Source organism: Notechis scutatus, chromosome 1 (genome assembly GCF_049901735.1).
Source record: "Notechis scutatus isolate UNSWTSFEM ecotype Mainland chromosome 1, rNotScu1.2, whole genome shotgun sequence".
NCBI classification, from domain to species: Eukaryota; Metazoa; Chordata; class Lepidosauria; order Squamata; family Elapidae; genus Notechis; species Notechis scutatus.
Genome location: NC_142009.1, coordinates 157,924,909 through 157,939,514, shown reverse-complemented (window position 1 = coordinate 157,939,514; position 14,606 = coordinate 157,924,909). Strand labels below are relative to the sequence as shown.

General features: G+C 36.1%; 1 protein-coding gene across 4 annotated transcripts in view; it reads left to right on the top strand.

Moving 5' to 3' along the window:
- The window catches only part of MCM3 (minichromosome maintenance complex component 3), a 53,315-nt gene extending 47,087 nt beyond the window's left edge, over window positions 1–6,228 (top strand). For all 4 annotated transcript variants that reach the window (XM_087949147.1, XM_087949146.1, XM_087949148.1 and 1 more), the window contains exons 16-17: window positions 1,713–1,785; window positions 3,906–6,228. In XM_087949147.1, the coding sequence (XP_087805273.1) occupies window positions 1,713–1,785; window positions 3,906–4,104 (272 nt within the window). In that variant the 3' untranslated portion in view covers window positions 4,105–6,228. The remainder of the gene's footprint in view (window positions 1–1,712; window positions 1,786–3,905) is intronic.
- The last annotated feature ends 8,378 nt before the right edge of the window (window positions 6,229–14,606 follow it).

Genomic DNA, 14,606 nt, shown 5'->3' with positions numbered 1-14,606 from the left:
GAGTGTAACTCAGAATTAGATTGTTTTGGATATGGATTTAAAAATGACAAGATACAAGAATGATATGGAAAAAGTTCTTACAAATGAAACTGACTGATGGCTTAATAACTAAAAGGGACACACATAATAAATCAGAAGAGTGACTTGGACAACTTTCCAAAAGAGAGACTTGTTAAATTAATGAAGGAATTCCTAAGAAAAGAAGAGAAAATGAAAAGAAATAAGTTCCTAGGCCTTTATTTAATAAAAACCAAGACTTAAAAGACTTAAAAGGAAAAAAATATGAAGTCAGTTTATTTGATCAAGGTTAAAATATTTATGATGTTCTTTCTAGTAGCTCTTAATAATTTTTTCTTGATTAGAATTGAATGATGAGGCTTTAGAGATTTTTTTTGAAGATAATGTGAAAGTTGTATTTTTAAAGACAATAATAAGCTATGGTTTTGAAAGTAAAGATATATTGTTAAACTTGTAAAGGCAGTTCTGAGGGGAGACAAAGAGAAAATAAGAAATTGATATGTGGGACATTATTTGAAGGGATTAACTATTAAGGTTTTTAGTATGTTGCACTTTCTGGTGGTTAATGTATTTTTGTTTTAAGCTTGAATGATGAGGTTTTAAAGATTTTTTTATAGATAAGAGATAAAATATAGAATTTTTGTTACAGTTTTTGAGAAAATGGTAAATTACTGTATTAAAAGGAAATGGAAATGAAACTGATTTTATCTAAGCTTAAAATATATATGTTACTTCTGTAAATCTTAATAGATTTTTGCTGATTAAGATTGAATGATGACGTTTTATGAGACTTGAGATATAGGAAGAAAAGATCTGTGACTGAAATATTAGAGAAGGTGATTAGTTACTGAAATTGTACTTGCCTTGGGGCAGGAGTCATTTCTTTATATATCTTTTTTCCCCTTTATAACATTTTTTCCCTTTTTTTCTCTCTCTTTTCCTCGGTAAACAAATTCCTTGTGTGTCCAGTCACACTTGGCCAATAAAGAGTTCTATTCTATTCTGTACTTTTTATATTTTTTTAGTTGATATTTTCTTTAACTTTGTATTTGTAAAATTTGATAAAAGTTTGATAAATGTTTGATTATAAAGATTGGTTTTCTGAAGCAGAGGAGGAAAAAGTGCTGCTTATCAAGACAAGAAGAAATAATCCTCTGTATTTCTGAAGAAATACATTAATCTGTGATCAGTGGATCTTATTTTAAGGCAAATTGGTATGAGACTGCTCTCAGGGGCATGAAACTTATGAGCATATTAAAAAGGTTAATTAGCTATAAGGAAATGGACCTGGTAACCTTAAGAATGCCAAGCCTAATAAATGCTTGTTATTTTATCTCTTGAGCAATTTTACTAGATGTATCTTGGTGCTATTTTTGTGTGTGTGAACATGACATTAAATTGATTTGTTTAACAATTAAATGGAATAATATAGAATTTGTTCCCTAAGATATACTCTATAGTTTACAAATAACAGTGGATAGGCTCATGTTTCATGTAAGCTGCAAACTACATCTTGCTGTTCAGTAAGTGGAACCTAAATATGCTTAGCTCAAATTTCACTTTAGCAATAAATTAATAATCTTGTTTTAATATCTTCCCCAGTAGACACCAGTGTCTGCTTCTTTTACAAAAGGTACAAATCAGTTCATGCCAATTGGTTATTAATTTCATTTTCCTCTTTTTACTTTTTTTAGTTCAGGCACACCCCTCCAAGATTCCTGAAGCATCAAGTACTGATGAGATTACATTAAAGTTGTCCGAGTCCAGGTAGGAAGCGGCAAAGACTCTTACATGATAGAGTAAAATGAAATGAGATTTGGGGATCTGAAATAGTGATATGCAAAACATATTTAATCAAAACAGATTATTTTTGACCTTGGAAAGCACTTATTGAATTTCAAAATAATCATTCTGATCAAGTTCAGAAGAGATGTTCTGACCATTCCAAATGTATTCAACATCGGACAATCCTGTTTCTGTACATGACAATCTGGACATCCACATGAGGCTAACTCCTTCCTATGCTTGTTATTTGCCAGGGAATCAGTCGGCCTAGGCACCAGAAGGGATGGAAAGTGGTAGCACTGAATGCTAGATGTCCCTACTTCAGTTATGATTTCCCATCTCCCTCCCCAAAGAATGTACCCTAACTTGCACTCCACAGACCATTGAGGAGATTTAGTGCTTCTGAGCCAAGCCTTCCTCCCCCACTTCTCACTCATCTACCCACTGATGTTCAATTAGAAAGAAGAGTAAGCGGGAAGTCCTATGTCGAGAGTCTGTTGGATCCACTGATGACCTTAAATCAATGCAGTATAATCTCCCTAAAGTTATTTATGCCACTTAGCTTTAAACAAGGCAGCTATTGAAGGAAATAACGTGTTTGGCTCAGTTGTGGGATGGACTGATCTTTGGGAATCCAGTGATGTGCAATGATACTGCCCACATGCTCCAGCTAGAGCATTAATGATACATAGTACACAGCAGACCTCAAGATCAGCAGTACAATATGGCCAAGGAAAAGGCAGATGCAATTTGAGACTGCACTGACAGAAATGCGGTTACCAAATCTGGGGAAACACCTTTTCAGGCTTGGACATTTTATTAAAAGACAAGCTTTTCCGAACTCCAGCTCACTTCATTAGATGCCACCATGGATTGGCTACCCTAAACAGTTGATTGTCCTACAAATCCTAAAAACTAAATTTTGAGGCGAAATGAAAGGATTGGGGAATGTTTAGCTTTGATTAGTGGAGGATATGATCACACTCTTCACATATTTTATTTTTATTTTATTTGTCAATCGCTTACAAGATAATAGATATAAGTATATACATGAGTATGAATACAGGAATAAATGGGGACAATAGGACAGGGACAGTAGGCACGATGGTGCACTTATGTACACCCCTTACAGACCTCTTAGGAATGGGGTGAGGTCAATAGTGGATAGTTTGATCACAATCTTCACATATACAAAAGGATGTGAAAGAGAAAGTCAAAACTTTATTCCAGTGTACAAGATCTATAATTATGCATTTAAGTTACAAGAAGGCAGATTCCAAATGAATGCTAGGAAGAAAAACTTATCAAAAAGGTTGTTTCTTCATTATCTGGGATGGCTTAGTTTATATTCCTGAATGGAACAAGAAATTTATGTTCTTAATAGAACCTTTCAACTTGTATACTTGTTTGATTCCAGCAAACTCAATTTATGGGATCTACAAATCATGAGATGTTATGTGAAATCTTCAAGAGAAACTTTCAATCAAAATAGAACATTCTAGACTGTAGAAAGGAAGGCTGCAGCTTCCTATTTTGTCTTTATAGTGTAAAAATAGTGTACTTAAAATATAATGTTTTTGGTATTCATGTGACTACAGAAGGCAGCAAGGAGGCACTATTAAAGACCGTGCATAACTTTGGGAGGGAGGAATTTGGAATATATGGTATATAAAATCTAACTTGCAACCTTCTAAAGCACAGGTGTCAAACTCGCCAAGTCACATTGCCGTCATGTGACATTTCATTTACATTTTTCCATTTGCAGAGCTGGGTTGGGCATGGACTGTGCATGACACAGGCCGCCAGTTTAACACCCCTGCTCCAAAGTATGTCTTCTATGACTGTGCAGCTATTTTTCACTTTGAAGTGTTGATCCCAGGAAAAGATGCAGATGCTTTAAAGAGTTGCAGGCAGGTGGTAAAATTATATCTCTGTGCACTCCAAAACTTATTTGAAATTGAAAGGAGTGTACCGATTAATCCCCTAGTCCTTTTCTCCCTGTCCTATTCATTCCCTTTTATTGTTTTTTTGCTCTTATTCACTCATTGTAGTAGCAAGGTTTTCCTTCAAAGCATCCTTACTTTGTTCTGATTCTCGCACAGGCTTAAAACATTCAAGGCAGCCCTCCTGGAAGTATTCAGAGTTGCCCATGCACAGTCTGTGAATCTGAAGAGCCTGCTCGAATCCATCAACCGGGACAATCCAACTCCTTTTTCATCAGCTGAAGTCAAAGCAGCGTTGGAACAGATGCAAGAAGATAACCAGATCATGATGTCTGATGACATAATTTTTCTGATCTAAAGCAACTCTTAGAGAGGAGAAGGACTTACTACGTTCCCCTTAGGTGCTTGGTAGGGATGGGACCTGTTTCCAGCAGCATCAGTAGAGTTTGTCCAGAAATCTCAGCTTAGCTGAGCTTTCTTTAGTGTTTAAGCACATATTCTGATGTGTGGTTCCCAAATTCTCCAGACAGCTGAGAAATTTGGGAATTCCTTTCTCTGCATTTGGAAAGTACCCAAGTCAGGGAGATAGCTACCAGCTGTATAGTAATGCCATTCTAAATATTCAGCCCTGTCACATCATTTTACCAATCTTATTAATGCTCCTTTCATTTTCTGATACACAGTTTTGTAAATCCCAGTGTGGTAATAAAATGTATTTGCAAAGTTAAAATTAGAATAAGTGAAGTGCTCCTATGTACCATATCTTACATATAACAAGCCCTACTACCTTGAACTATTTTTTAAAAAAAATTAGGTAAATGTTTTTAATGGATTGTATAATATGAAAATAACTTTTTTCTATCAGAAAGAGCTTTTATTTGTTGAGGAAAATAGCACCAGCATTCTGAAAGCGGGCCTGCTGTTAATGAGCTTTTAGTTTACTGCTGAATCACCATGTCTTCCTCCAAATGCAAGCTAGAGAAGCTGGCTGGAATGCAAAGTAACACTGATAAGGGCCAATTAGGAAAGCAATAGGGTGGGTCCTTCTGCCTCAGCTTTTTTTCATCCTCAAACGTACAATGTATAGGATTAGCGAACATTTCTGCAAATATTAAAAGCCCCTGTGTTTTTAATGATATCAAGATTGTAAAAAGCTTTGCATTTTAGTGTTGTTTGCATTGGACATTACAATAATGAATAAAACAGCCCATTTCTAAACATATGGCTTGATCTTACATCAGATTTTCCATGAATTCCGTTTGTATACCAAAGATGGCTTCTATATGGAGCAGTTCCAATGCTTAATTATCTGAAATTTAATTTCAGTGAGCTTAAAATATTAAATAAAAAGTTGTGTGGTACTATCCTTTTATAAATCACATTTCAAAAAGAAAATTGATTGAAATCTCTTCCATTTTTTTCCCATCCTGAGAGTACAATTACCAGTCTCAATTAAAAACCCTTAAATATAGTGAACGAATCTAGGTCTTTCCAAGTGGTTCATGTTGAGACACTGGTTGAAAGAACATGATGAGCTTGATGTTTAAAAAAACTAAAAGTGATGGGTGATCAACCGAGAAAAGGGAACAGATTTCTGAGTGAGTTCTGTTTTGTTACATGCTATCACCAAATATTTCCATCCCTTTCAGATCTTCAAAGTCATAAAAGACCATAATATTTGAATAATATAAATTATATAAATAATTTTACATAATTATTTAAATACATGGATTTACATAAATATGTCATGAAACTTGCATTGTTTATGGCAGTTTTCTTATGTTTTCAACCATTAAATATTCCAGCAGCCTACTTTAAATTTTTAGACAATTTATTACTCAGAACTTGACTAGGCAAAACACAGAACAAAACTTTTTCATATTGAGATCATCTAGTTCTCTGTAAAATGTAAATTCATGTAAGAATTCAGAGGCGATGCATTTGATCTTTATTGCATACTTTTAAATATTGTTATTTGCACAAGATTTTTGGCTTTGCTCTCCAGTATATCCTGGAAACTAGAGCTGCACAAAAGTTTCAATACCTATCTTCTCTGATTCACCTTCAGATAACCTTACTTTGCAAATTGTGTTTTGAGATAATCTTACGCAAGAGTTTTACTGAATTTAGTAGGACTTTGGAATAGATACACACCAGATTGTTACACATTTTGCCACTTTCCTTCATATAGTCAAAAGCCTCTTTCGCATTCATTTGCTAAATTATATTTCATTTTTGTCATGTCCCGATATATTTTTATAACTTCTTTCTGAAGCCTTAATAGGAGCTAGTACATTTTCTTGTCTTACTACTTTTATGCTCGTTACAATTAGATTTCTTTATCCCCTCATGTATGTACTTGTCTTTCTCTTTTCATTTTCCAACCTTTTTTCCTTTATTACTTTTATTTTTGCATTCTTTTTGAAGGACTTTCATATGTATTTCATTAGGGGGAAAAATAAAGTTACCTTTCTTTCAGTTATGAGCTGAATCTAACTTCTATATGTAAGACTAAACTCGGATTTTTCAAAAGTTCTGATCTGCTAACTACTACATCCTTCTCTCGGGATTTTCATAAGTACCTAAAGTAACCTGATAAACTAACAGAATAAATTCACCATCTAGAAAAACTCAATTGCCACTTGGGCAGAACTGGAAGCTCTGCATGCAAAGAAGCCCTAAACCTGACCATACAAAATCATGCTAGAACTGATGTTGTTGAACTCATGTTGAACTCTCAAACCATAAAAAAATTGTCAACAAATACAGGGTAATGTCTCATATTTTGACCCGAGTAATCAGATGTAAAAGATTTCATTAGGGTTAAGGTGGCCCAATAGAGACAGCAGTGGTCCTACCTGATTGGTTGAGCATTTATGCGCAGCAAAAAGCTTGATGAGAAACTCCAAAAACACCCATTATTGTGTATCCCTGGCAACCTTGTGCAAATAGAGAAGCTGCTTGCCTGGGATGGTTACTGTAAATGAGACATAACATTGGGGAAATTTAGAAGGGCCATTAAGAAAACTAATCACGTTTTACCCAAGCATGCTATGTGGACCCAGCTTGACTGACTAGTTTATGATTCACTATTTTAGCAAAACTAGAAAACTGGGTGGAATAAACATGGTTTATGGTTAATCCCAGTTTTATTGTAAGCAAAGCCACCGGAACAGAAAGGAACTCATTCCAGAAAGAAAGCCTAAACAGTACAACAAACACAGTGTCCTAGTTGGGAGAATATATATTAGGAGGTAGAAAAATGGGAATGAATAAATTGAAAGATATTTTTGGAAAAAAGACAGGGGATTTGGCAGACTTATGGGTGGACTGGCGTCAAAAAATAGTGGGGATGGAAATGATGGCTGGGTTGAATATAAAAGATGTAGATAAGGACTCAAGGGAGGAGTATGGGAAGCAAGTCAAAAATAGAAGAAACATCCAAGAGAATGAGAGATGATGGATAGGTAGGACTCAAAAAAACAGCCAAGATTGGCTGTATTAAAAATTAGAATAGATTAAAATTAGAAATAGGGGGAATGTTGTCATACTTATTTTTACATAATACATTTAAAGTGAATGTTAGAGGTTAAGACTAGATTTTGAAAAAGGATGTTATTAGGTATATTCAAAAATATACCTAATATTGCTATTATTATTAGAAGAAGAATGTAGCAAATATTGAATAACCTAAAAATGAAGGATTATGTGCTGATATAGATAATAACATTAGATCATGTAAATTTGATTAGTATTTTTTATTTGTATTAATATTACTTTTCTACTAAAATGAATGACACTCAGACGCCACACTGTTCATGAAATGATATTGATGTATGTTTAAAAATAAACTTTACAGCAAAAACACAAAACATAGTGTCCTATGCAGGATAAGGGAATTCTTCTCGTATACTATTACAGTAACTGCTTCCAGAGGAAGCGCACAGAGAGTTATGGAAAGAGAATAGTTACATTTGGCCTTCTCTTAGGGAAAGGAAGAAATGTTGAAGCTCTGGCCCAGCTCTGCACATATCAAGAATCGAGAGAAGAGCAGGAAAGAAAAAAAGGATTAGAAGTCACTCTCTGTGGGATGTGTTCACCTTTGGGAATAGGCTGTCATCTTCCAAACAGCACCTGCTAACCTTAACCATGCATACACAGACTGAGAAAGTTACTGAGGGACCTAAGCCCCATGGAACAATAAGGAATTCATGGTTTGAATTCATAGTTTGAAAACAGCTATGAGAATCACCCTCTGCCCTAACACACCTTATATTGTGCTTGGTCCCCCCCCACAACATCTCTTGTATTTACTGGTTGGAGTCACACCACACTAAATCATAAATGTTCTCATTTGGGCTTAGATTACTGTGTGAATCCTGCCCTTGTTTACTCAGTTTACACAGTCCGAACAAGTCATGACTTAGTATAATGTGTGGGTGCCATAGTAACCAACTAGAACAACATAAAAATGCTTAGAATAATTGTGCTGAACACATCAGGCTGACAATAGTAAATCTCAGCAAGAAGAGATTATTTCCATATTCCCTATACATTTAGATTTCCAAACTGCAAATCTCTAAAATACTGATACTCCTAGTTCTACAAGAACTTTTTTGGAGTACTTGCTTCATTTTACGTAGTATAAATTTGTTTTATGTACTATAAATCAATATAACATATTTATAAATAAAACCTTATAGGATGATAAATATAAAAATAAATAAATAAAATAGTCTAAAGGCAGGAGTTACTAATATGGAAATAAATTCTTAGAATTATAGGTTAAGACATACAGCTGTTTTTCTAAAGCTTGCTAATTCCTTAGCATTAGCTATGTCTCACGCCTTTCTTTCTGCTTGCCTGTTTTCAGTTTTAAACAGTCTGGTCTTAAACTGATCAGCTTCAAAGATAACTGAAACATTATCATATGCAAAAATTCAGCTTATGAAAATAATAATCTAAAAAACCCTCTGCATTTGCGCTTATTGTGTACAGTCAGCTAAGTCTGTTGTGGTCTGTGGGTGGCAATTTTATCTTCTAGCTCGCTTCTTCACCAGTAGAGCCACGCTGTTGCATCCTGAATGCCAGGTTAGAGGCTGTATCTGCTGCATGTTTTCTGGCATGCACATTTCAGTTGCTGCTACTGCTGCTGCTGCTGTTGCTGCTGCTGCTGCCAGGGCTGGTTGGATGTGTGGATGTGTGGGTGGGTGTGGTTACGAGGCCCACTGGACTCAAATGAAATAAAATCTTTATAAGGAGCATAAGGATGGTGGGATACAAACAACTGATAATTTAAAAAAATATTAAAACAAACAATATAGATGATAGATAGATAGATAGATAGATAGATAGATAGATAGATAGATAGATAGATAGATAGATAGATAGACAGATAGATAGATAGATACATGATAGAGGCAGTACTGTACATTTAATTTGTGTAATTAATTATGTAATATATACAAGAAAAAATATAACTATATATAGAAAGAGATATAAACATTAAATAAATATTTTAAAAAATAGCAATATTGTATTTAATATTAATCTTTTGCCCAGGCCGCAGGGGACATTCCCTTAACCACAGAGGAGCCTCAGACAGGTGCTAATTGTTTTATTTAAAACATTCAAATGATGTTTTGCTCCCTTCCCTTTTGCTGCTTTGTTTTCAGATATCTTTATTTTTATTCTAGCTAGGAGGCTTCAGATCTGGGTCTCTGAAAGATCCTCACTGTTACCTCCACTCTCAGTTGCAACAGTTCCCAGCTGCACACACATATCGGCATTAGATGGCGGGCTGTTCCAGGCATTTTGGTGCTAGGTGATTTGGCCTATTTGGACATAGCAGCTATTCACTCAGAAGACTAAGCATCCAGAGCCAGTACTATCTTTGTGCTCATCTGAATAATTAACAGATTAATAGAGTTGGAAGAGATCCTGTAGGTCATCTAGTGCATCCCCTGCCCAAACAGGAGACCCTATACCATTTCTGACAGATGGCAGTCCAGTGTCTTCTTAAAAGCTTCCAGTAATGAAGCTCCCAAAACTTCTGAAGACAAGCTGTTCCATTGGTTGATTGTTCTCATTGTCAGAAAATTTCTCCTTATTTCCAGGTCTCCTTGATCAGTTTTCATCCATTATTCCTTGTCTGGCCTTCAGGTGCTTTGAAAACAGGTTGGCCCCCTCCTCTCTGTGACAGCCCCTCAAATATTGGAATGCTGCTGTCATGTCTCCCCTGATCCTTCTCTTCACTAGACTAGCCATGCCTAGTTCCTGCAATCGTTCATCGTATGTTTTAGCCTCCAGTTTCCTAATTATCTCGGTTGCTCTTCTCTGCACTCTTTCTAGAGTCTCAACATCTTTTTATAGTGTGGTGATCAAAACTGGATGCAGCACTCTAGGTGTGGTCTTACTAAGGCCTTATAGAGTGGTATTAGTCCCTCACTTGATTTTGATAGAATCCCTCTGTTAATGCAATTTACGATTGCATTGGCTTTTTTTGGCTGACGCCACACACTGTTGGCTCATATTTAATAGTTTGACCACTAAGACTCCAAGATCCTTTCACAGTTACTGCTATTCAGCCTGGTATCACCCAGTCTATATGTGCACTGTTGCTTTTTCTTGCCCAAGTGCAAGACTTTACTTTTCTCTACATTGAATTTCATTTTGTTAGATAGGGCCCAGTGTTCAAGTCTGTCAAGATCCATGTGGATCTTGAGCCTACCATCTAGAGTGTTGCTATTCCTGCCAGCTTAGTATCATCCGTAAATTTTGTAAGTTCCCCTTCTACTCCATCATTTTAGTCATTTATGAAGATATTGAAGAGTACTGGGCCTAAGACAGAACATTGTGGTACTCCACTGCTTACTTCCCTCCATGTAGATGCAGTACCATTAAGAACTACACATTGAGTATGGTTTGTCAGCCAGTTACAAATCCATCTGATAGTGATGCTATCTATCCCACTTTTTTCTAGCCTACCAAGAAGAAGGTTGGTACCAAGACTTCGTCTTTGCATATTCTGGCTATCTGCTGATATTCTGCCTTAGTTATGTGTCCCTCTTTCCATTTTTTGTACTTGTCTTTTTTGTCTTTCAGTTTATCAGAAAGATATTTGTGCAGCCATGCTGGTTTCTTCTTGGATTTCTTGTTTTTCTTTTTCAGTGATATTGTGCCAGACTGGGCTTTTATGATCATATTTTTCAAAGTTTCCCAAGCTTCTTGTGTTGTTTTCTACTTTGGCAACAACTCTGAGGATGCAGATAGAGAGCAACTGGAATCATTTAGTAAGTTAATCAAAAATGCAGTTTGGACATTTCACATGATAGGTGTTAGTTAGTAGGACACCATAATCCTAGGGCAATCTTTTCTGGCATGATACCTTCCAAATACATTTTTAATTCTAAGAATTGTAATCAAACTGGGAAAATTCAATAGACTTGAATTTGATTAAGAAATTCAGTTATTTCAGAAGGTAGTTTATTACTCTTCAGATGTCTGCATCAGAATGGTAAAATCACAGATGCCAAAACAGATCGCCAAGCTTGCCTTACCATGAGACACCAGTTGAGCCTCACTTTGATTCTCTTGGTTACACATATATGATGATACAGAAGCAAAAAATAAAAAAAACTTTCATTGATAGAAGGCCCCTCTTCTCTGATGGACTCTTGGGGTATCAATCATCCCTTAAACTGAATAAGATTTTTGACTGAACCTGGCATATACTTGCCTTAAACACATTTTGTCATTAACTTTACTTAATAGAAAATATGGTAGGAAAGTAGAGAAGGTTAGATGCATCCTTTTGTTTACCATAGATACTTTAGATACTTTCAACTAACTTGGTCACCTCTGTTCTACTTTACTCCTCCATAAACTAGCTAAAAGGCACCTATTACAACAAGGATCTTTGGGAAATTCTACTTTGCATCTAACTCCAACATGAATACTGTCCATTTATTTCATTCTGATTCTCAGAGGGGGACATTTGAAAAATCCAAAGGTTCCAGAGTTACCAAGGACCATGTTACTGCAGTCTAAGTATGAATAGAGCAAGATTAACATGGCAATGTTGTGGTCTGTGTGGGAACCATCATTCATGTACATCAGAGGTGGGGAACTGTGGCCCCTTTATGATTTGTGGACTTCAACTCCCAGAATTCCTGAACCAGCCATGTTAGCTCAGGAGTTGAAGTCTACCAGTCATAAAAGGGTCATAGTTCCCCACCCCTGATACTAACTGAGGCATCATATTTTATGAGCTTGTCTAGCATGTTTTCACTTTCTGACAAATCCATTGAAACTGAAAACACCATTAAGACAATGTAACTTAATACTTTTGCAAGGTACAAGGAAATCAAACAAAATGATATTTTTGCAAAGGAACATACATCCAATTTTTGTTAAATATTACAGCATTGTTTAGCATTGCATCAATTGCCTAAAATGGTTTTCAAATTAATTTCTCATCTCTAAATATTTGTACCAACTACAAACAATTTGATCAGAGTTTTTACAATAATAGTAATTACAATTAAAAACTAACCTGTAACAAACTTAACAATTGTTGACAAGAAAGCCAAATAAGTCTGGATAGTGGACATTGAAGTGTCTGGAGACAGCAGAATAGAAAAGACCTGGAGAAAAATCACAAAATACAAAGACCTGCAAATGGAAGTAAAACGACTGTGTCAAAAGAAAGCAAAGGCAGTGCCAATAGTAATAGGTGCCTTGGGTTCAATCCCAAAACACACAGAGACCACTTGAACACCATTGGCTTTGACAAAATCACCATGTCAACTGGCCAAAGGCAGCTTTACTTGGAAATGCCTTACATCATGCAGTGATACCTCTAATACCCTCTAGCAAGAACAACACCTCCATATTGCAGATCCTTTGAAAGGACTTAATTAAAGTAGACAGACATACTTTAACTACACCAGTTTTAATTATTTAATTAATAATTTAACTATTAGGTTTTACTGTGTTTTTTTACTTGCTGTCTTACAACAGGTTTTCTTTTTGTTGTTTGAGCAGGTCAATGACTGTAAAGTAATGACTAAAGTAGTATCACTACTGCTATGCTCTTGGGTAGCTAAGAATACAAATCAGTAAAAATGATTTGTGTAATAACCCAGACAAACGAACAAAGGTACCAGACTAAAAGAGCAGCAGCCCAAACAAAAAGTAAAAATTAGTGTAACTTAAAATTGCTAAAACAAATCATGTTTATGAGCTGCTGACATTATATTCTGCTTGGTATTTCACTTAAGTACAGTAAGTAGGGTGCCAAGCAGGTCACCTCATTTCTGAAGGAAATAAGTAAAACCAGAAAGAGCACAACTGGGATTCATGCAAAAGAGAACTAATGAATAATACCACTTTGGCGGTAACTGCAACACGGGCACAGAGCTCATCTTGCTGGGCGGCTATGTCATTTCCCCCCACTGTACACCCACTTTAGGTCTGACCTCCCTCTCCTCTACATTTGCAATAAATCAAACTGACATCAGCAATAGGATGGGAAAGATTTGTTCTGCGGAATGGCTTGTGCTGAACTTGCTCTCAGTCACAGCCCAGGAAAGTGCGGGGGAAAGTTTCACCGGCAACCCAACTGGCCCACCTGTCATAATACTTTCCGTTTGATACACTACCTGCTATTACAACAAATTGACGACACTCACCATTCATTCTCTGTCATTCACTTAGAAAAAAAACCCATGAAAATAGGTCACTCTGTCATTCTGTCCCCTTCCTGAAAATTACGGTTATTTAGCTTACAGACAAATGTTTACTACATAAAAAGTCTTTAAAGGTAGAAGGAAAAAATGATTTATCCTCCAACAGCATTCTGCAACAGCTATTTAGAGAAAATGTGCTACCCCAAAGCTGTAATGAAATAACGTCTCCTTCAATCCCTGGGGGCTTATTGGAAATTTTTTTGGCAACAGTGTGATAGTGGTTTACCATTGGCTTCTTCTAGGATTTTCTGTTTTGATTTCACAGTGTAACCTGCAACCCTGAATCTTCCCCATCTGTATGTTGTACAGCCCAACAAAAATATTTCTGGTTTTAGATCAATGTTACTTTATCATTTTTTCTAACTGTATGTATTTTTGTCCAATATTTTTTTGTCTTTGGACACGTCCACCACATACGATAGTACAAACCTGGTATATCTGATTACATTTCCAACATTTGGTGGACATGTTTTCAAACATCTTTGCCAGTCTTGCTGGTGGTAAGTGCCACCTATAAAACATTTTATATAGATTTTCCTTATAAACAGTTGACATTGTTAATTTATAATTTCTATCCCACAATTTCTGCCATTTATCTAACTCTATACCTATTGTTCACTTTCTGTAGATGCTAGTATTGGCTAGCAACAAAATAGTGTTGGCTTAAAAAAAAAAACCACCATGGTTTCTTCAACTTTAAAGGAGAAATGGATGCCATGCTGAACATGCTAATATCATCTTCATGAAAAGCAAATAAGGAAGCTTACAAAGACTGAGAGAGAGTAACTGGCCCAAAGTCACTGGCTAAAGCAGTACTGGAACTCATGATGTTCTGCTTTCTATCCTGCTGCTGTTGTAGAGCAGCGGAATAACCTGAGGCAAACTCGGAGTGAACTTCAGCTGTTACTTTATTGAGACAATAAAGGGTTGCCGTGGATGCCGCGCTAACAAGGCAGCCAGCTGGCAGACAACAGCTGATGCCGTTTGACAGCTCCTTTTATAGCCGGCTGTCAAACGGCATCAGCCAATAGGAACGGTCCATGTTCCCGCTGGAAACACGGACCGGAGTGAAGACTTCAGCTTAGTCCATACACTCCTTTCCCCCAGAACG